Source organism: Camelina sativa, chromosome 5 (assembly GCF_000633955.1).
Source record: "Camelina sativa cultivar DH55 chromosome 5, Cs, whole genome shotgun sequence".
NCBI classification, from domain to species: domain Eukaryota; kingdom Viridiplantae; phylum Streptophyta; class Magnoliopsida; order Brassicales; family Brassicaceae; genus Camelina; species Camelina sativa.
Genome location: NC_025689.1, coordinates 21,033,974 through 21,054,880, shown reverse-complemented (window position 1 = coordinate 21,054,880; position 20,907 = coordinate 21,033,974). Strand labels below are relative to the sequence as shown.

General features: G+C 29.0%; 2 protein-coding genes across 23 annotated transcripts; one reads left to right on the top strand and one right to left on the bottom strand.

The window, feature by feature from the left end:
- Positions 5,266-10,273, top strand: LOC104787315 (hexokinase-3-like). Of its 22 annotated transcripts, none has more exons than XM_010512879.1 (14): positions 5,266-6,353; positions 7,062-7,212; positions 7,316-7,495; positions 7,799-7,873; positions 8,025-8,180; positions 8,281-8,353; positions 8,439-8,531; positions 8,638-8,696; positions 8,898-8,977; positions 9,094-9,144; positions 9,243-9,315; positions 9,607-9,690; positions 9,768-9,903; positions 10,005-10,273. In XM_010512879.1, exons 1-8 carry the CDS (start codon positions 6,082-6,084, stop codon positions 8,658-8,660), a joined length of 1,023 nt encoding a protein of 340 aa, XP_010511181.1. In that variant the 5' UTR covers positions 5,266-6,081; the 3' UTR covers positions 8,661-8,696; positions 8,898-8,977; positions 9,094-9,144; positions 9,243-9,315; positions 9,607-9,690; positions 9,768-9,903; positions 10,005-10,273. The 22 variants fall into 22 exon arrangements, with proteins under 22 accessions (XP_010511181.1, XP_010511180.1, XP_010511173.1 ...); XM_010512878.1 differs by having other exon boundaries at positions 8,832-8,992; positions 9,214-9,315; XM_010512871.1 differs by having other exon boundaries at positions 8,439-8,537; positions 8,832-8,977; positions 9,214-9,315.
- LOC109132884 (defensin-like protein 90) lies at positions 17,798-18,331 on the bottom strand. Its single transcript, XM_019245345.1, has 2 exons — positions 18,253-18,331; positions 17,798-17,976 (listed from the first exon to the last, which is right to left on the bottom strand). Exons 1-2 carry the CDS (start codon positions 18,329-18,331, stop codon positions 17,798-17,800), a joined length of 258 nt encoding a protein of 85 aa, XP_019100890.1.

Sequence of the window (20,907 nt, the reverse complement as noted above, 5' to 3'; positions counted from 1 at the left end):
CGTTTAATCATCTGCTCTTTTAAATAAATTAAATAAGTATGTTGTTATTCCTACAAATAGGACAACATATATTATAGTTTAACCATGGAGTTAAGCAATGGAAATGGAACTTGTGATTGCAAGACAAAATGCTTATATGTTACACATTGATCGTTTAAAAATGAATAGGAACATCTAATTCTCAAATAAAGTTGATTGTTTTGTTAAAACCAACATATGTGAATTTAAATTTAACTATGCAAATTTAAAAAATAAATATGAATAGATTAGAAAGGCAAGAAATATAAAAGAAATATTTTTTATATAAATAAAATAAAAATTGAAAACAATGTTAAATATATATAATACTTTCTACATTAAAATATAGAATCAAACTCTTACAAGTTACAACACATATGAGATATAACAACATTTGATATTGGTAGGAGAGGAGGAGAGAATGTTTACTATAAGATGGTAATCCAAATTAGATAATGGAGATGAATCTTTAAAAAATAGAACAATGTAATATATATATATATATAATACTTTCTAAATTAAAATATAGAATCAAACTCTTACAACACATATGAGATATAACAACATTTGATATTGGTGGGAGAGGAAGAGAGAATGATTACTTATAAGATAATAATCCAAATTAGATAAAGGAGATAAATCTTTTAAAATAAGAACAATGTAAAATATATATCATGTAGTCTCTAAAATTAAAATTTAGCATTAACAATTTACAATGATATTTCATTTTTTTTTTACAACCCATACAACAAAAATAAGAAATCAAAAATAACAAAAAAAAACGAAAAATGATTTGAGGTATTGTAGAAGAGAATGAGAGAATGTGAAAATGAGATAGTAAAAGAATGTCAATATGAGAGAATGATAGATTGAGAGAATGCTTATTTATATGATAAAAAATGATGGAAGTTACATTTAGAACTATGGAGTTACAATAGTAATTTATTGTGTTTGAATAAAATTGAGTGGTAGAATATGATTAATGCATAATTTATTTTATTTTCAGTTATAATTTTATTTTAATGTGTGAGTTAAATGTATTGTGTTTATTGGGTCTTAAATATTGTTTAAAGCAATTAGAAAAAAAAAAAAAAAAAAATTAGAAAACATTAAATGAAAATCAACCAATAAGGAGAGACCAAAACCTTACTTTTATATATATATTATATTGCTTTAAACTTTGAAATGAGAAATATATTATAAACAATAATTTTACATGAGAAATATATTAATTTAGCCAACCAAAATATGAATATAAGTTTAGCCAACCAAAATAAATAAAAAATATTAAAATTTAACCAAAATAAATTTCTCTTGAAAGATAATAAGTTAGTAGGAGGAATGAATTAATGTACAATTATTGGATAGGAGTTACATTTGAGTTAAATGGAGTTACATGTCTTTAATTATAAATAAATATTTTAATTTTTTATAACCTAAAATAAAAGGAATACCAAGTGGCTGAATCAAAATTCACATGATTTGGTTGTTTGTTGATATAAACTCAACACTTACACATAATATTTCAAAATAAAAAATATTACTTTTTAAGTGACAAACTAAATTAGTTTTCTTATAAAATTATATGAATTCTTCAATCTCAATAATTTTTAAAATCCCAAGGATAACTTATATTTTTTTGGTTTTCACTCATCAATTTAATTTATAGTGCTAGATTTCATACTAATGGTTTCATCTTTAGAGAATTTAGTGAAATGATATTTTTAAAATTATATTTTATTTTTATATTTAAGTTCCAGTTGAATATGTTTTGTTTTTTGGATCATTTTTTATTTTGATTAAAGACACAAAAAACCAATTGTTTAATTATGTTCTTTTTGTTTTCAAAAACCTCAAATCAAAAAATATATATATATATATATATATATATATATTATATTGATCTCTGCAGATTTAACAATTGGATCACAAAACAAAATAGTCTTTATAAATGGATAAATGGATAATTATATTGATCTTTAAATATTATATTGATCTTTATAAATTATTAAAAATGATACATGAATATGTGAGATAACCAGAGACATAATAGATAATTACATATGGATCATTTCAACTTTATGATCTTATTGTGTGGTGAATATTGTAAGGAAGTATGAAAATAATGACTTATAAGATGTTAATATAAAATAGAAAATGGAGATAAACATTTTAAAAGATTAAAATAAATATATAAGATATACATATCATACAAACTCTAAAACTAAGCTTTTACAATGATATTTGATTTGATTTTTTATAACCCATACAACAACAAAAAAAAAAAAAAATACAAAACAAAACAAAACAAAACAAAAAAGAGATTTGAGAGTAGTGGAAGAAGATGAGAGAATGAAAGAGTGATAGACTAAGAGAATAAGATAATGAGTATTTATAGGAAGAGAAATGATGAAAAATTACATTTAGAAAAATGAGAGTTACAATTCTAATTTATTGTTTTGTTTTAATACAATTGATTAATACAACTTAGTGGAGAAATAAAGTTAATGCATAATTTATAGGGAGAAGCTATAAAAATTTCAGTTTTATATTATATGAGTTAAATGTGAAAATTAATTGTTTTAAATTTGTGTTTTAATATATATATTTTTTTGTTAAAATTGCATTGCCAAGTGGACCAATAAGGAGAGACTGAAACTCTACTTTTATATATATGATGTTAATCGGATTTTTTCATCCTTCAAAACTAAAGATACTTTTGGTCAAATCACTACAATACAATATTATGATAATACCTAGCCTGGGAATATTATTCCTCAAAATCTCAATTAAACATCTCTTCGTTCTCCAATTTCCAATTAAGCTAACACCATTCTATTTCTTGCCAAATTATAATTAATCACAACATGTGTTCACATCTTTACGTTATAAACCGGTTTGTACTTGTTCATATTTTGGTGATAAATAAAAATATCAGCAAAAATTCGAATAAATGCCACTAAAAGTTGTGTTTTTCAATCGTACTTTTTGGATAATTTTCCAAAAAATATGCAGAAATTTTAAATTGTATGTTTTACAAAAAGTTGCGATTGTTTATTGTAACGGTTTTTTTGTAAAGTTGCAACCGTTCATTGTAGAGTTGTGTTTATTTAAATATTAATTCATATCTTTTGAAATCCCCTATATATTCTAAGAGAAGCATTCTCACTAAAAAGCTGATGAGTCAGCATTACAGTGCTCAATACACCTTTAATCATTTAACCCTCAAAATATCTAATTATTTACAGGTTTGTGCCATTGTATTTATTTTTAAAAAAAGTTAAAAAAGAAAACCCTACACACGCCTATGAAGAGGCAGAATCTATCCGCTCACCGATAAATGTATTCTTCTCAACACTCAGCAGAGCAAGCAAATGCATTTATGATTGTTGATTTAATATACAAATGCATTTCATACTTTTCTGTTGATTTTAAATAATTCTTTAATTAATATATATTATAAAACAAAGACGATATATGTTATCTTATTTATTCCAAATCTGTTCGATATTTAAGGATAATTTCCCCTAAGATATAGAAACTTATCAATCAAGCATAAAACAAATATTTGATTCCAAAGTAACTGCTAAATTCCCTCGAATGAAAAAGAAATAATATCTAGCAGGTCTATCAATTTACCTTTTTCAGTTAAGATGATAATAAGGTATTTCTCCTATGATATATAAAATTATCAATCAAACAGAAAACGAATATTCGATTCCTAAGTAATTGCTAAATTCCCAAAAAAAATATCTAACATTAACATGTCTATCAATTTATCATTTTCAATTAAGATGATAATAACATATTTTCCTAGATTATAGATGTAAATGACGTATGATTTGATATTGTAATATTCTCCAAAAAAATGTGATTACTCTAATTGAAATCATTCGTCTTCCCAAATAATCAGGACATAATTAAATCAAATATACCAAACTTAATCCTTGATTTTTCCATTAAAAAGGGAATTAAGTGTTAACAGCCTCACTACAAGTAAATTTATAGCATTATAACTAGATTATGACCCGTGGTATACTGCGGGGCAAGTTTTTTTTTGTTAATGAATTATTTTAATAATATTTTTGCTAATATGCTCTTTTGTTAATTTTAGTGATTTAATATATAATCTGCAGTATATTCCACAACAATTTTTGTTTAATGCAATCTTAGGGGGGTGTATTGAAATAATGATTTTGGAGGATTTGATGGGATTTAGGAAATTTGAAATTTTGATAGATTTTAGGAAAGTTGATATGATTTATAGTAAAATTATTTAAAATCCCATCTAAAATCATGAGATTTTGATTTGTATATTTTTAACTAAAGAAATCCTCTCAAATCTTCCAGAATTCCTACAACTTATTAAAATCTAAATCCACAAACTGTTTTGAATAACAGTGGATTTTAAAGTAGATTTTTAAATCATCATTTCAATAACAGTGGATTTCAATAGACTTTTTAAAATTCATGATTGAATAACATAGAATTTTTAACTTTTACACAAATCACCTAAAATGTCAAGTTGAATACACCCCCCTTAATTTAATAAGTTTGATTCGAGATACTTTATACTAGTATTGTTAAAATAGTAAAATAAAGATTTAACCCGTGTTGAAATACATACTATTTATATTTTATTTTTAGTATTATCATTTCAATCATGTCATGTCATATACCCCGTCATGTTATATAATTTGTTTGTGTTATTTTGAAATTTTAATATGTTTAATTATTCATAATTTAAACTTTTATTAACTTTAGATATATTAGTTAGAAATTTTAAACTTCTTAAAATTTTATAATATACTATTTACGGTAAATTTACTATATATATATATTAAACACACACTTTTTATATTAATAGAGTAATATATGTTTGTTTAAAAAATTCAATTTACAATATATGCAGAAAAATACTTTTTATTAACTTTATATATTATATGATGATCTAAATTTAAAATTTAAAATAAAAAGAGATGATAGGTGAATAAATTTTGTAATTTGGAATAAATGTTCTGAATATCTATATTAATTGTAGAACATTATATCTAGGGAAATTACCTAGAATATTATATAAAAGTAGGTTTATTACTATACTAACACGTTGAGATTTTCGACTTACTAGAATAACACATAAAAGGTTGATTATTACTTCTAAACCAGAGTTGTGTGTTTTTTTACGATAATGCCATTTATAATTAAATTTCTCTTCTAAATAAAAGATTGTTTCCTTTATCGTTTCACCTAATCTCATTTCTCTCTTCTTCTTCTTCACTGAGCTCTCTACAGCGAACAAAGCAAATTCTTTAATCCTTCTCTCTCTCTCCCTCGCTTTTTGGTTTTTCAGATCAAAAAGCTTTTTCCAATGTTAGTTTCTTTCTCAATTCGTTTTCGTTTTTAATAAAAAAAATTTGGTTTTTAGAAACCGGGTTAATCCATTCTTTGATTCTTACGATTTATTCCTCTGAATTTTTTGTTAGTAGCTGAGTTCTCCTTTAGATATTTTTTTGATCTGGTTCACGTCTTTCTTCGATTAAGGTTTCAATTTATTTGCTTGCTTATAGATCTGTCTCCCCTGTCAAATGTTAATTAGGTATGAACAAGTTTTTTTTTTATTTATCTCTTTTGTAAAAACAGAGAAAACAGAATAAAAACAATGGCAGCAGCAACATCAGCTTCTTTGTTTTCAATTGGATCTTCTTACTCGTCTAAAGCCAGCTCATTTACACCACAGTCTAGGGCACAAGCTGTGAACTTTAACTCAATTCCTAGTTTCATCGGTCTTAGATCAACCTCACTCATTTAGAAAGGCGGCGGAAAAAAAAAGTCTAAGAGAGAAAAAAAAAGTTAAAATAAAAAAAGTAGTAGTTGATGATGATGATGATGAAGATGTTGGTGGAAGAGACTCGTATAGGGTTTTCTAATAGGCGTTGTTGTTCGCTGGTTCTGAACTCTTGTTTATTATTGGAGTAAGTAAAAAAGCGCCACAGAGTTGAGAGAGAGAGAGAGAGAGAGAGAGAGATTTTTTTTTTTTGGTTCTGTTTTTTTTTTTGGGTTGTGATGGGGAAAGTGGCGGTTGCGTTTGCGGCTGTTGCGGTTGTGGCGGCTTGTTCAGTTGCGGCGATGATGGTTGGGAGGAGAATGAAGAGTAGGAGGAAATGGAGGACTGTGGTTGAGATTTTGAAAGAGTTGGAGGATGATTGTGATACTCCCGTTGCTAGGTTGAGACAAGTTGTTGATGCTATGGCTGTCGAGATGCACGCTGGTTTGGCTTCTGAAGGTGGCTCTAAGCTTAAAATGCTCCTCACTTTCGTCCATGTTTTGCCCACTGGGTAAGCCTGATTAGGGATTTCATGCTTAACTTTGATTTGAGTAATGTGTGAAAGATGAATCCTTTCTTCTCTTCTCTTCTATTTGGTCCTTGATTTATCAAGATTTAGTGATCTCAGGTTCTTTCTGTTTACTCTACATTGCATGATCTCACCAAAGTCCTTAATTTTACTGTTTGTTAAATGTAGTAAAATAGAATGTTTTGTTGCTTGATTCTTATATATATGACAATCACTTGCTCAACGAGCTCGTTCCTGGTCGTGGTGGCTCTTTAAGGGTCTCTCGTGTTTGAGCTTTAGTTGGAGGGAGCCAGGGAATTTAATAAGTGTCAGTGGGTACCATTTTGTGCAAAAAAAAAAAAACAGATCCTTTGATTTTGTTCTCTTCTTTTCGTTTATGTGAATTTTAATTATCCGGGGAAAGCTTTTAAGGACTTCTCCTTTCTCTTTTCCTTCTCTCTTATCTCTTACCTTTACTTTGGTATCTTGTTCCTATCTACTAGATTGCTACTGCTCATAGGAAAATGAACTGGTTTCTTCATATTTGTAGCCATTGGATTCTCTCTTTTTTCTTTGAGGAAACGTATTTCAATTCTTTTTTTTTTGTTTCTAGACTCATCATTGTCACAACTAGTCTGTTTGTTCAAATAGTTTACATCCAATCATTGCTGTTGTGTGTTGGATTGCACTGACTGACTGCTTTTGTTTCAGGAGGGAGAAAGGAACTTATTATGCACTTCACCTTGGTGGCACTTATTTTAGAATTTTAAGAGTTCATCTCGGTGCTCAAAGGTCGTATCTAGATGTTCAAGATGTTGAACGACATCTGATACCTTCACATCTGATGAACAGCACTAGCGAGGTGACTATTTTGCTTATTATTTCTTACCAGTCCTTGCTTGTTATATAATAATGTAAGCTACATTATTTAGTCTCTGTTGATTTTTTTGTTCACATGATTGCAGGTTCTTTTCAACTTTCTCGCCTTCTCCTTGGAAAGGTTTATCGAAAAGGAAGAAAGCGGGTCCGATTCACAAGGTGTTAAAAGGGAACTTGCATTTACGTTTTCATACCCTCTCAAGCATACTTCTATTTCTTCAGGAGTTCTAATTAAATGGACCAAAGGTTTTGAGATTAGTGAAATGGTTAGTCTTATGATACTTACATTACTTCTTATATTCTTTGCAACCTGTGGTTGTATTTAAGATATTTTTTGTTAATTTTAATAATAATTTCAACTCGTACCAACTTGATAGAATTACTCTCTCTAATATCAAAATTCTATCTGATGTCCTGAGAGTTATCTTGGGTTAACAAGAGTGGATGACCTTTAGCTTAACTATTGGCTGTGTTATAATTTTGTGGCAATGTAGTCCACCTCTTGGAATTTGGTGTGAGTACAGCATAAGCTAAACAGTAATATGATCGTATATGCCCTACTGTTTTAGGTCGGGAAGGACATAGCTGAATGTCTACAAGATGCGCTGGACCGAAGAGGCCTAAATATGCATGTTGCGGCTCTTGTAAGTGCTTTGTCACTGGAACATATTTCTTTTTCTTACCTCTTTTACAATACGCCTTAGCAGAACTCCAAACAAAATGTCTATGTAGCTGCTGCGAGAAATTCTTATGAAATGATGCTTGGTTCTGATTTCTGTGTCCTCGTTTGAGCAGGTGAATGATACTGTTGGAGCCATGTCACTTGGATATTATCATGATCCAGACACGGTTGTAGCAGTTGTATTTGGGTCAGGTAGTAATGCATGTTACTTGGAACGAACTGATGCCATAATCAAGTGTCAGGGTCTGCTTACAACTTCTGGAAGCATGGTACTGAAAACTATTTCATCGTCTATTTCAAGAAACCAGCTATCATGCTTTAGATCCCAGAGAAATAAATGTAAAAGATTCGTTCTTTCTTAATTTTCAGGTAGTCAATATGGAGTGGGGTAATTTTTTGTACTCAATGTGCTCGAATTTAGTACTCAACCGATCCATGAATTGTGAGCCGAATTTGCTTTCTAAATTTGTTCTTGTTTCTTTATTTTTGATCGAGCCTCAGATTTTGGGTTTAATATGTTTCTGTAGTATGGAGAATTAGGTTTCCTGGAGCTTCGAACCTCAATGCCATGGGTTCCTTATTCCAGATAGAGTATCTATCTATGGGTCCAATATTAGTCGGTCAGGGTTTGTTCTCAGACCTCTCTATTATATTATTGGCAAATCCTCTTCTCTTCTCCATTGACTATCTATCACCTGATGATTTTGTTTGCTATCTCTCTCATAGGTTCCGAGCCAACCAAGCAATGACCCCTATCTTGAAGGAGATTTCTGCCACGATCCAAGGTTGGTTTGTTTCTTCTCTTGTCCTTCTTTGTTTAATTTTACTTTACTTAGAGAACTCTTCACTTTCATCATCGCTAACTCTAACCTCTGCTCGGTTGTTACCTTTGGTCGTGTCATGACTCGTGAATGATGAAGAATATGATCATTGTGGCTTGACCGACAGTGTTTTGAAAATTCTATGAATTGTGCTTTTGGTGTTAGTTGGCAGCCCACGTATTCTTCTCCTTCCTTCCCCTTTGTCTGAAATCAAAACGGAACAGAGGAGTCAGGACTGATCTTTGGTATTGATTAGAGGAGTCAGGACTTATTCCTTCTTCTTCTAAATCTCCATGATTCTTTTTTTTTTGTTACTGAGATGTGGTGTGTGATTTGAATTTTCTTGTCTTTTGATTCTTAGAATCGTTGAAGCATTATAATGGCGACGAGAGAGCAAACAAGTCAGAGAGAAGTATATATCTTTTTTTGTGTGTGTTCTTCTAATAAATCTATATGGTTTTGACTAAGTTAGGACATATAGGTTTGTTTCTTTTTGATTCTATGGAACAGGTGGGCTTTGATTGATTTATTTGACTCTCTCTCTCTCGTCGCCAACATGCAGGCGCCATTAGAATCACTCAAGGTTAGTAAAAATATTGTCCAAATGCAGGCGCCATTAGTGTTTCTCGATGGTTTTGCACCGATGATCACCTATCACCCGATAACCTACAAATCTAATGTCATGAGTTTGTGGCCTCTAATCCTACTAAAGCCATGATTGTTCGATATTTATCTTATATAGGCAAGAAGCTCATAAGTATGCTCTCGGATCTTTGCCTTGGCATTAGCGAAATCAGAATTGTTAGATATTGGCTTAGTGAATAAGCGGAGAAATTAATATGTTTCTCAGGCCAATAGCATTGATGTTTTGCAGGAAGATCAGCACCTGAGAGAGAACTTAGCAAGGAATTTAATGTTTTGGAGGCGGGTCTATGGAATTCGATATCTCTGAACAAAGGTATTTGAGAAGCTTTTGTTCAGTGAACTAAAACGATACAAGAAACGCCTTGACTAAATAATCTTCAAACATCTCAGGATGTTATAAGGGACAGGAGACTATAGCGAGACTCATAACATATGATGGAATCAAGCAAAGGTTTAAGGTTATGTGGACTTAATCTCTCTGCACCAGCAGAACCCGGCAGCACCATCACAGTCAATGGGAAAAAGGGTTTGAGCGTTTGTGTGCATACCTTAGTAGATAAAAAAATAACAAGAAAAGCCAAATTTTGTGTTGCTATTCTTTAACTAGTGTATAAACGTTATTTTCAGGTCGGGAAACTAACAAGCTACACTATGGTAAGAAACGGGTCTGGCCATTTTGGGTTAGGCTACATCAAGAAACAAGAGCATCGTGGAGCTTTTTGTTTAGTCAGCCAATTTATTTACACATATTTAGCTCTTTCAACTTGTTTGGTTTCTGCACTTGTTCTCTATGGGCTTTTTGATCTTATGCTTAGTTAAAAAAACCTCTTTGTTCTTCCCTCAAATTATTATAACTTTTATATGAAGGTTAACATAAAAGCCTTTTTTTTACATTAGCTATTACATGAAATCATGCACACATAGAGGTGTGGGGGCTATGACTCTAATTGGACCAGTTCTGACTTCTGAGTCAACCATTATTAAAATGACAATTAGAATGAGAAATCTCTCAACACACATTATTAATTTTGGACCATTTAATCACCATGTATTAGTTATATAGACATGACATAATCATAACAAAGAAAAAAAGTTACTTGGGGTTGATCTTGTATCGCTGTCATTTGCCAAACCAATGAAAAAAGAGAGGGGCCAGGTTTTCAGAAACGATCCTTGGCTCAGTCTCCTAATGAAACCAACCAAACCCACAAAAACCAAAACGTGGTCATGGATTCGCCACCGTTGAAGAAGCGAGAACGGCGTCGAACGACTTGTGTTATGTATGAACTGCTAGTTGGTTTATGAAATGATGTATATCTTTAAGAATGTTTATTATCTATAAATTGAATCAATGTTTTACAAATTAAGCTGGTTCCACCAAATGTAAATAGCCTCATACAATTGCATAACATAAGAGTCATAACATTGAATATTATAGCATCGGAAAAAACAATAGATCATAGCAGATATAGAATTTTGTTTGATTTGCAACAGAGAAGGAGGGACTGAGATTTGTTTGGTTGTAATTAATAGAATTTTAGGGTGAATGTAAGGTTTTATGTGCAACTAGATCACTTAGGAACAATTGACAAAATTTCAGTATAAATTGAACTACTTGGTGCAACTGTACTAGAGCTCTTAAAATAAATTTAAATATGGATCATGTGAAAACGAAAAAAAAGATAGATTTTTGGCGGCGGGATATTCAATTAAAATCAGGTATAGTCTAATAGTGTTTCATCAAGTGATAAAGATTCTGTTAGTTAGTAACTAAACGTTGATCAACGCTACCAACATACGTTTAAACCAGGTTCCTGCAAAGGAAACTGCAGTTTCAAGGATAGATACTACTAGTCAGAAAAATAGCAGGTATTGAAACTCACTTTACTCATGCATCACCATTCTAGAACTTTTCTATGTCTTGTTTTGAGTCCTAAATTTGTGTTCTTGTCCTGAAACAGACTTGCAAAATCAGATCGCATGGAGAGAAAAGATTCCAACTCTCACTGTTCTTCATCTTTTGTATCAAAAAGCAACGGGACAACAGAGAAACAGAAGGAGGTAACATGTTGATGACCATGACCATACCAAACTGTCTCCACCTTTTTCCTCTTATATAATAACGCGACGGTTTAACAATTCCTTGACAGCTAATATTTCTTTTTCAAATTCAGCCTTCCAGGTTTAACTCAAGATCTGTAGAGAGGATACACTTACATGCCAAACCAAAGGTATTTACTCATGAGGAAGTTTCTAGCTTTTTTAAGCCTCCCAAGAAAACCTTATTGCAGTACTTTTCATTACTGTTGTGTATGATCTCTGAGCATTACTGTCTAATATCAGGCTGAAGCAACAAATGCTAAAACTCGTATTTCCGGTTAGCCTATAATATAAATTATTAATTAGCAGTTGGCCACAAGATTTATTAGTACAAGGTTTTCATAACACAATGTTCATAAAAACTTGGGTTTCACCTCTTTTGCTTCATTTGAGGTGATCACTTACTAAGTCTTCCTTATACTATAAAGAGTGTTTTATGTGAAAACGATAGTATGTATTAGAAAGTGATTAATTCTTGTATTGTTCATTAAACATGGTTCTTTAATAGTTTAATATGTAATGAAATTCGTATAAACCTTAATTATCATTTTCATATTTTAAATATAAATGCAAATCTAAATATATATTTAGTTTTACCTAGTTGAACTGAGTATTATATATTTATGTTATCTAAATATTACCCTCTATAGTTAAAATGTAATTTTCTGTGGTTATTATTCATTATCTCTCAGAAATATAATAAATAAATAAACAATTACGAATTGCATAGGTTGTTCTAGTAACATCTCTTACTTTTTCTAGTAACATCTCTTACTTGTTCCATTTCCGGTGAACAATTAGCTAGGGTTGCAGAAGAAGATATGTTGAAGATGACTACAAAATTACAATAATATCGTTCATTAAAACGGATTTATGGACGTACACTAAGCAAAAGAACGTTATGTACGTACACTAATCTCAAGAACGTTATGTGCGTATGCGTTCATATGTACGTACACGTTTATATGTACGTACACGTTCGATTTTAGGTTTAATGAACCGGAAATTACCAGAATATCCTCGTCCTCTACCTCTAACATACGACTGAAAACCCTAATTTTCCCTGCCTCACTTTATTTTTTCACGACTTATGTCTATTTTTTTGGTTTCACTTGTGGGTTTTTTACTCAACTATTATAGATTTTCATCTCAACATCTGATTTCTAAATTAAAAACCTATAAAAAGTGAGTTATATAGATTTCTGAAACGATATCTTGCTCTTCCATGGATGAACCCAGAGGAAAGATTTCCGAAACTGAGTAAGAAAAAGACGTTTGCTCCGGCCGACAAACAGAACATGATTGATGAATCTGCTACAAACTTTATTACATGAACACCATTATTCGGAAGAACAGCAAACGTGTTTAGATCTTCCTCCAATAAGTCTATCGCAACGCTAGACTGTCTTTGCCAGCTCAAACAAATTCGTGTTATTCTGGTAAGACTTTACAGCTGTCAATCTTGCTTACTAAATCTACCACGGACAAGAAGCCTACCACAATACAACGAAAACTATTTCAAAAAACAAACAAAGTATACCAAAAATATCTGTAACGAGAGAAGGCTGTCGCATAAATCTGTCGCAACAGACCATTAGTCTACCATAAATATCTTTTGGGTCATATTGACTGTTGAAGGTGTACGTCAGATATTTTTGGTACACTTAGTTTTTGATACACATATACGTCCACCGATAAGTGTACCAACACTACAACTAAGTGTACCATCTACGTCGACGGCAAAGTGTACCAGCACTACAACTAAGTGTACCAAAAATATCTGACGTACACCTTTAATCAGTCCACGTGTATAAATCTACCATCAAAGGATCGGTAGACTTAGTCCCAACTTCCAATGTTTTTTTTTTTTAATGGCATTAGCCGTAATTACGTTTTTTCCCAACACTAGTTTCAGGGGTAGTATAGGTACAATGTGTTAGTCTAGTAATTACAAACAATTGTATGTTACTTTTGTAATAAGGAAGCTTTTATGCAATATTCTAGTAACTCACCCTTATATCTATAGATATTTAAAATGTGTTAATTGTGTTTGGTTATAAGAATAGTAGAGAAAATTAACTAAATTTGTTTGGATATGAATATAAACATTTAATAGCATTTAATGGTAAATGTTTCCAAAAACATATTTTTGAGCAAAAAACTGCTGCAAAAATACTAGTATAGATACACACTAAAATATTTTATTATAGAATTCTAATGTTACATTATGAAACCGAATCCATCTCCTTATAAATGAAAACAACACTACAAATGTAGAAGATAATAAATGAAAACAACACTACAAATATAGAAGATAATACTGACATACTAAAAAAATAAGAATAAAAAAGTGTACGTTAAATAAGATAAAATTTAACATCAAATTATATGAAAATACATTTTAATTAGTTATACTGCCGTGCAACGCACGGGTCTTATACCTAGTCTATATATACTTGTCAGTTTGACCTGTTTTCATTTTTTTGTCATGACACAAAATAATATAATTTTTCAATGTCAACGATTTTTACAACTTTCTAAATTATTCTCTAACATTCATTCTTTTAGAAGTAAAGAAATTGCTCCAATTCTTGATTTAACAAAAGATTTTTGGAATGATGAATCTAATTTACAACTTTTAGTCAATTTTAAATATAAAGATTTAATGAAAATACCTAGAGTTTTTTTTTCCAACAGTTAGATGGATTATATTGTGAGTTTTTGAATTTGATTTTTAATATGTTAATAAAGATGTCTTCTATTTAAAAGCAGTTTATATGGGTTATTAGGTATAATCAAGTGCAGACAATTGCGATTTTTTTGTAGTACATTTTCATAAAATTTTTGTTTTTATTTGTTTTTTTAAAATTCAAACGGTTGTATCTGTTCATTGTAGAGTTGTGTCTTTTCAATATATTTTATTTATATTTTTCATCACAATTTTTGTTCTAATAGGTGTGTGACGTCACTGATGTGTCTATTTAAATAGTCATGTCTTTTGAACTCTCTTTATATTTGTCTCTTCATCATTAACTAACAAGTTCATTAAAACAAAATTTTCATTTTATGTTGAATCTAAATAATTGAATATTAATATCTAATATTCAACATTATTCTATAATCTAACTAAAACTTAGAAATGATTATAGCAATAGAGAAATTTAACACAACTTAATATAGAATTTACAGTTGCGTCTATTTATCGTAACTTTTTGTTAAAAAAATAGTTTAATATTTAAAAATAATAATAACAATCTGAATAAATGCGAACAATAGTTGTGGTTTTTAATAATATTTTTTTGTGAAAAATTGTTTTTTTTAACTCAAACAGTTGTATTTGTTCATTGTAGAGTTGTGTCTTTTCACTATATTTTATTCATATTTTTTCATCACAAGTTTTCGTTCTAATAACTGTGTCTATTTAAATAGTCATGTCTTTCAAACTTTCGATATATTTGCCTCTTTCATCAATAACTAACAAATCATTGTTCGTTGAAACAAATTTTTTGTTTCCTGTTAAATCTAAATAATTTGAATATTAATGGGGTATTCTCAAAAATACTCTTTTTCCCATGCCCTTTTATAAAAGTACCCCTCTATATTGATTATTTTTAAAAATACCACTATTTATGTACAAAATGATCAAATTACCCATTATTTGAGTGACAGCAAAAATGTACAGTCATCAAAATCGAAAAAAATGAAAAATTTTCCGCCAAAAATTATCTTTTCCGCCAAAAATTGAAAAACATTTCCACCTAAAAAATGAAATAAATTCCCGCCAAAATTGCGAAATTGGATTTTCCCTCCAAAATTTTAAATTTTATATCTTATAAAAAGCCTTTTAAAAACCTTTTAGAAGCCTTGTAAAAACCTTTTAAAAGCGTTTAAGAGGTTTTTAAAAGCGTTTTTACAAGGTTTTTAAAAACGTTTACAAGGTTTTTAAAAGGCTTTTAAAAAGTTTTTAAAAATATTTTAAAAACCTTGTCAACGATTTAAAAACCTTATAAATGCTTTTACAAGGTTGGAAACCTTTTAAAAAACCTTATAAAATCCTTGTAAATTTTTTTTTGCAGGAAATTGTTTGGGTCGATATTTTGGTCAATTTTTTTTGAAAATTTTTGGCGAGAATATTTTTGGCGGAAAAATTTGTTTTTCATTTTATTGATTAAATTAATTTTCATCTAAGGGTAAAATGTTCATTAAAAATTAAAAGAGAGCAAAAATGAAAATGACCAAAAAAGGGATATTTTTGAAAAGCGTATATCAAAAAGAGTATTTCTAACAAATTCTCAATATTAATATCTAATATTCAACGTTATTCTATAATCTAACTAAAATTTTAGAAATGATTATAGCAATATAGATTAATAAAACTTACTATGGAATTTACATTTGGTCAATTTATCGTAACTTTTTGTTAAAAACTATTTTAATATTTAAAAATTTATTTTATTTTGTTTTTAAAAGTTGTGTATTTTAATTTTAATTTTTCTTTGATACAGTTTCACTCATTATTAAATAAATTTTTAATTATAATTATTTAATAGAAAATTACATTACTTATTACAACCATTAGTTCAATATTCTCAGTTAGGATCACTTTGTCTTAATTATTTTTTTAATTGTACCTCTTTCCCATAATTCTTTATAAGATATCTTTTATATTTATAATACTTTCAACAATGTTTTTTGCAAAGTTGCGTCTTTTCTATATAGTATTTTTTGTTTTATAAGCTTTTATTTTGCTGGTTGTGTTTTTAGTAACAGTTTATGCTTAATCTTTATGTGTTCAAACTATTCTATTACATACAAATTTTCATAATGTATAATTTCAAATTTTAAATTTATTTACTTTTTTCTAAAGTACTTCCCCCGCGACATCGCGGGGGGTCTGAGTCTTAGTTTAAGTAAAAAATAACCAAATTAATGTTTTAACATAAAATTACTGAAACAAACACAAATTTATTATGTTTATAATGTGTACAACTCAGCTAGTTGCTTTTTTGTTGAATGAGAATTTCGAGAAAATTCATACTCTTTTGAGAAAATATAACCTTAAATAACTAAAGGAATCTCCTATATAATAAAATTGAAGTAAACAACATTGTTTTGTAGGCTATATAATTTTAATAAGTTGGTTACAAATAGATTATACATTAAGTTAAATATTATTTGTATAGTCTGGATTTATTGTTTCCAAAAATCTTAAAGAGAATATTCTAAATATCATTTGATATCATCTAACTTACCATATTAATTTCCTTTATTAGATTATTTATCAAATAAAATATTTTGATATCTAACTTAACAGATTAATTTGTTAATTATCATTATATTTCACCTCTAATTTTTATATATGAGTATATTTTGTGAAACAAATAAATTATCATATTATTTATTATAATGAAAAATAGTTTTATTTCCGGATATACCATAAGTTGAATTTTAAAAAACAAATATGAATGATTCAATCTATAAAATATTCAAGTTTTAGTAATATTATTCTTTAAAAATAAGATCTATTTAATTTAAAAAATTACTGAGTAATGGGTCAAAATTTGAATATTGAAATTCAATTTCATACTTTTCTTTTGAATTTTATAATTTTATATAATATAATAAACTTGAAATAATTTATTTTGAAATATTTTTAAAATATTGAAACTTGATATAAAAGTTAGAAACTATAAACACTCTAAATTTATTTGTTATAGCATAACCAATAATATGTCACTATAATATGAAAGAATTTTAAAAAATCAAGTATACTAAAACAAAAAGTATAACAATATATTAAATTACTCATAATAAAATAACTCGCTTTTTAAAAACCAAATTTACAAATGATGTCTTATAATGACATTCAAGTCATTATGTAGAATATACATTGTTGAAATAACTTCACGTACATAAACTAATACAAGATATTAAAATTTTATTTTAAAATAGAAAATATACAAAATTTTGTATAAAATAAAATTTAACCAGTGTTATAACACGGGTAATTATCTAGAATCATTAACAATATAAAACTTTCAAAATAAGTGTCTTTTTCAAGTCACCATATTTGACATATGATTTTATTACATAATTTTTTATCCAAATTTTTTTTTAAAAACAATCACATAAATTATATTTTATATAAAAATTACAATATAAATAAAATAAATTTCAATCCGTGCTCTAGCACATGTCTTAATCTAGTTATATCATGTATAGGAAAAGAAGAATTTTTTTTTTTTAATTTTATGATTCAATGTAGATTGCATACCAAGAACCATACTTAAAAAAATATTTTTATTCATATTTAATTGAGACTATAAGTACATATATAGAATGAAATAGTAAGGAGGTTTAACACTGAGTTCACAACAACAAACACCGCCAAAACTGTATATTCGACACACCCCTCGTCTTGGGTATCCCATAGACATGCATTTTCTATCGCATACCGGTGTGATTTTACATCCGTCAAACTTGCATTTGTAATATTGTCCTATGTGTCTAACAAAAAAAAAATATATGTGGTTCATCTTAAACACATTAATAAATAATAGTTTGATTATAAATAATCAATTTAATATTTTAACACGTCTACAAATGAGNTTTCCTATTTTTTTTTTTTTTTTTTTTTTTTTTTTTTTTTTTTTTTTATGTTTGTTTAGTGACTATGATTCAAACCATCGTTTTCAAATGAGAAAATCAAATCATATTTCATAAAATTTCAGGTAATTAAAAAATAATAATATCCTTTGACAAATAAATGTGTTACCTGAAATCATAGGCAAAAGGATGAGAGCAAACATTACCAAAGACAGTAATAAAACAGATGTAAACTTATTTGTTGCCATTAATTAGTTATTTTTCTCGAGGATGAAACTTATTTGTTGCCATTAATTAGTTATTTTTCTCGAGGATGAAACAATTGTATATACTATAAGAATAATGAGAAGGATGATTCTTATTAAACTACGAACATGAGTACCACAGAGAGTCTAAGCTAGGATATCCTACTATATTAATTGAGAAGTACAAATATGAAACTAACCTTAGATTGTGTAAAAAATTATATTCAATTGCCATTACAAAATTTTAATGAAGATTAATTAATTAATTAAATAAATATAATTGATTAAAAAAATGCTGACAGATAAAATGAAAAAATCTATTCAAATCAAAACTAATTTGTACTTGATAAACAAAAAAAAGTTTAACAGCTAAGATTTTTAAAAAATACAGATAGTTATTAGTTAAAAAATTATTTTCTCTCCCTAATACAATTATGGACGAAAATTATTAAGTATTTATTATAAAATATAAACCAATTAGAATTTCAAAAACTAAGATTTTATATTCATATAGACAATAAAATTATTTTTAATAACTAGATTTGAAAGATTTTATTAAGATTTCAAATTATGACTCTCCTATCATATTTATTTTATTTTATTTAAAAATTGTTTGGAATTTTTATATAATAAATATGAAGATATTTTTTTGCATATGTTGTGATTTTACTAAGAAGATATATTACTCTTTTTTTTAGTGTAAAAGATATATTACTCAATCTATGGAAAAAAAATTGTTTGTTTAAATTTTCACATTGGCGGGTTGGTAAAACTAAATTTATATAGTTGATAAGTTAATAAATTTTATCTGCTCATAATTATAATATTAAAATTGCTACTTCATATTTCACAAAATATTGATGCAAATACAATAAATAAACAATATAATATTGTAATATACATAAAAAATAAAATATTATAATATTCTAAAATAATTAGTATTAAAAAGACATATATAGACTTATAGAACAATTAAAAAGAAATATTATCTCAAACGAAATAATTTTTAAAATAATATAACAATAATTTTCTTATTATATTATAATTTTTAAAAATGTTGATCCGTGCTTAAAGCACGGGATATCTCCTAGTTTATTTGTATAGGAGTAAGTACAAAATATACTACTTTACATAAGTTGGTGATTGATATCCGATCATCACTATTGTGATTGATTTAGTCACCATTATGATTGATTCTCTACATATATATATATCCTGCAAAGCAAATAGAACCTATATAAAATAAGGTTCATAATATAAAGAAGTTCATGTATAGGAAATATGTAGTAAAAAATAAATTGGGTATTCTGTAATATGACACTATAGTTTTCGTTTTAGTTTGGTTTATTTTGTCATGTTAATTAATGAATTTTCTAATGTTTGTTCTAATTTTTTTTTTGTCATCTGATAGAACAAAATTTTATAACGAGTACAACTGGGAAAAGAGAAAAAACTGAAGTTCGAAAAAATTGAGACACCAGCCTGCACTTGCTACTGAGATCAAAAAGATCCTCCAAGTGAACTAGTTGAAACCAGAGGATCAACACTTCTTATGATCAGAATCCTGAGCATATCCTCCGTTAATTGATTGCTTCGAAATACTTAACCATCCGCCTCATGTCTCACCTGGTCGAGTAACCAAGAAGGGCCTCCCAGTGATAAGTAAGACTGCAGGCGTCCATCACGTGTGACGCTGTTCGCAATGGCCTTTGCCACCTTATTTGCTGAAACCACAATTTGGTGACATTCCCAGAAAGCAAAGCTAGACAGTAGATTCTAGATATCCCGAAGTATGAAGCCATATCGTGGCCACTCATGTGCATTGTTTATTGCCTCAACAGCCGAGGTATTATCCAACACCACCTCAATCCGAGCCACCTGTAAAATTTGCAAAGCCTCTAATGCCCACAAGGAACATCGCAGAAAAGCTAGTACATGTGATTCTGTGGGTTGTAGAGCCTGTCTCGCATGATATAGAACTTCACCTCGATGATCTCTCGCAATCCATGCGCCACCAACCAATGAGGAGCTATTGTGCCAAGACGCAGCAATGTTACACTTAACAACACCTACCATCGGATTTTTCCATTTCACCTCCATGGTTGATGTTCTCCCCTCCCATTGTAGACCTAGATTACGAAAGTCTGACTGAGCTGCCACCCACTGAGAAGAGTCCTGAAAAGCCTTCACCACCAGTTCTCTTATATCACCTTGTTGGCCTTGGAATAAAAAGTTATTCCTCCATTTCCATATACCCCACAGAAGCCATGGGATTGATCTACTAATCTCCTAAGGAATTCTCTCTTCTTGTATCCAGGCCAATAGATGCTCCCAATTCTTCACTAACTCATGATCAGAGAACCCAGTTTGTGGCAAAGGCACATTCGCTAAAGCATATGGCTGTCTCGCTACAGGGCAGGCAAATAACATATGACAAATTGTCTCAGCCTGATAGCCACACACCGCGCATCCTGGGTCCACACTTAACCCTCTTGAAGCTAATCTCTCAGAGACAGCTAAAGCCCCAGACAACATATGCCATGATTTTTGGCACCGTCTTAAGACTCCAAACCTTAGCT

Excerpts from the sequence above, each read along its gene's own strand:
- LOC109132884 (XM_019245345.1), bottom strand. The coding sequence starts at position 18,331 with ATGGCAACAAATAAGTTTACATCTGTTTTATTACTGTCTTTGGTAATG. Across the intron at positions 17,977-18,252 it reads CCTTTTGCCTATGATTTCAG|GACAATATTACAAATGCAAG; the intron begins GTAACACATTTA and ends TTAGACACATAG.
- LOC104787315 (XM_010512860.1), top strand. The coding sequence starts at position 6,082 with ATGGGGAAAGTGGCGGTTGCGTTTGCGGCTGTTGCGGTTGTGGCGGCT. Across the intron at positions 6,354-7,061 it reads GTCCATGTTTTGCCCACTGG|GAGGGAGAAAGGAACTTATT; the intron begins GTAAGCCTGATT and ends CTTTTGTTTCAG. Across the intron at positions 7,496-7,798 it reads GTTTTGAGATTAGTGAAATG|GTCGGGAAGGACATAGCTGA; the intron begins GTTAGTCTTATG and ends CTACTGTTTTAG.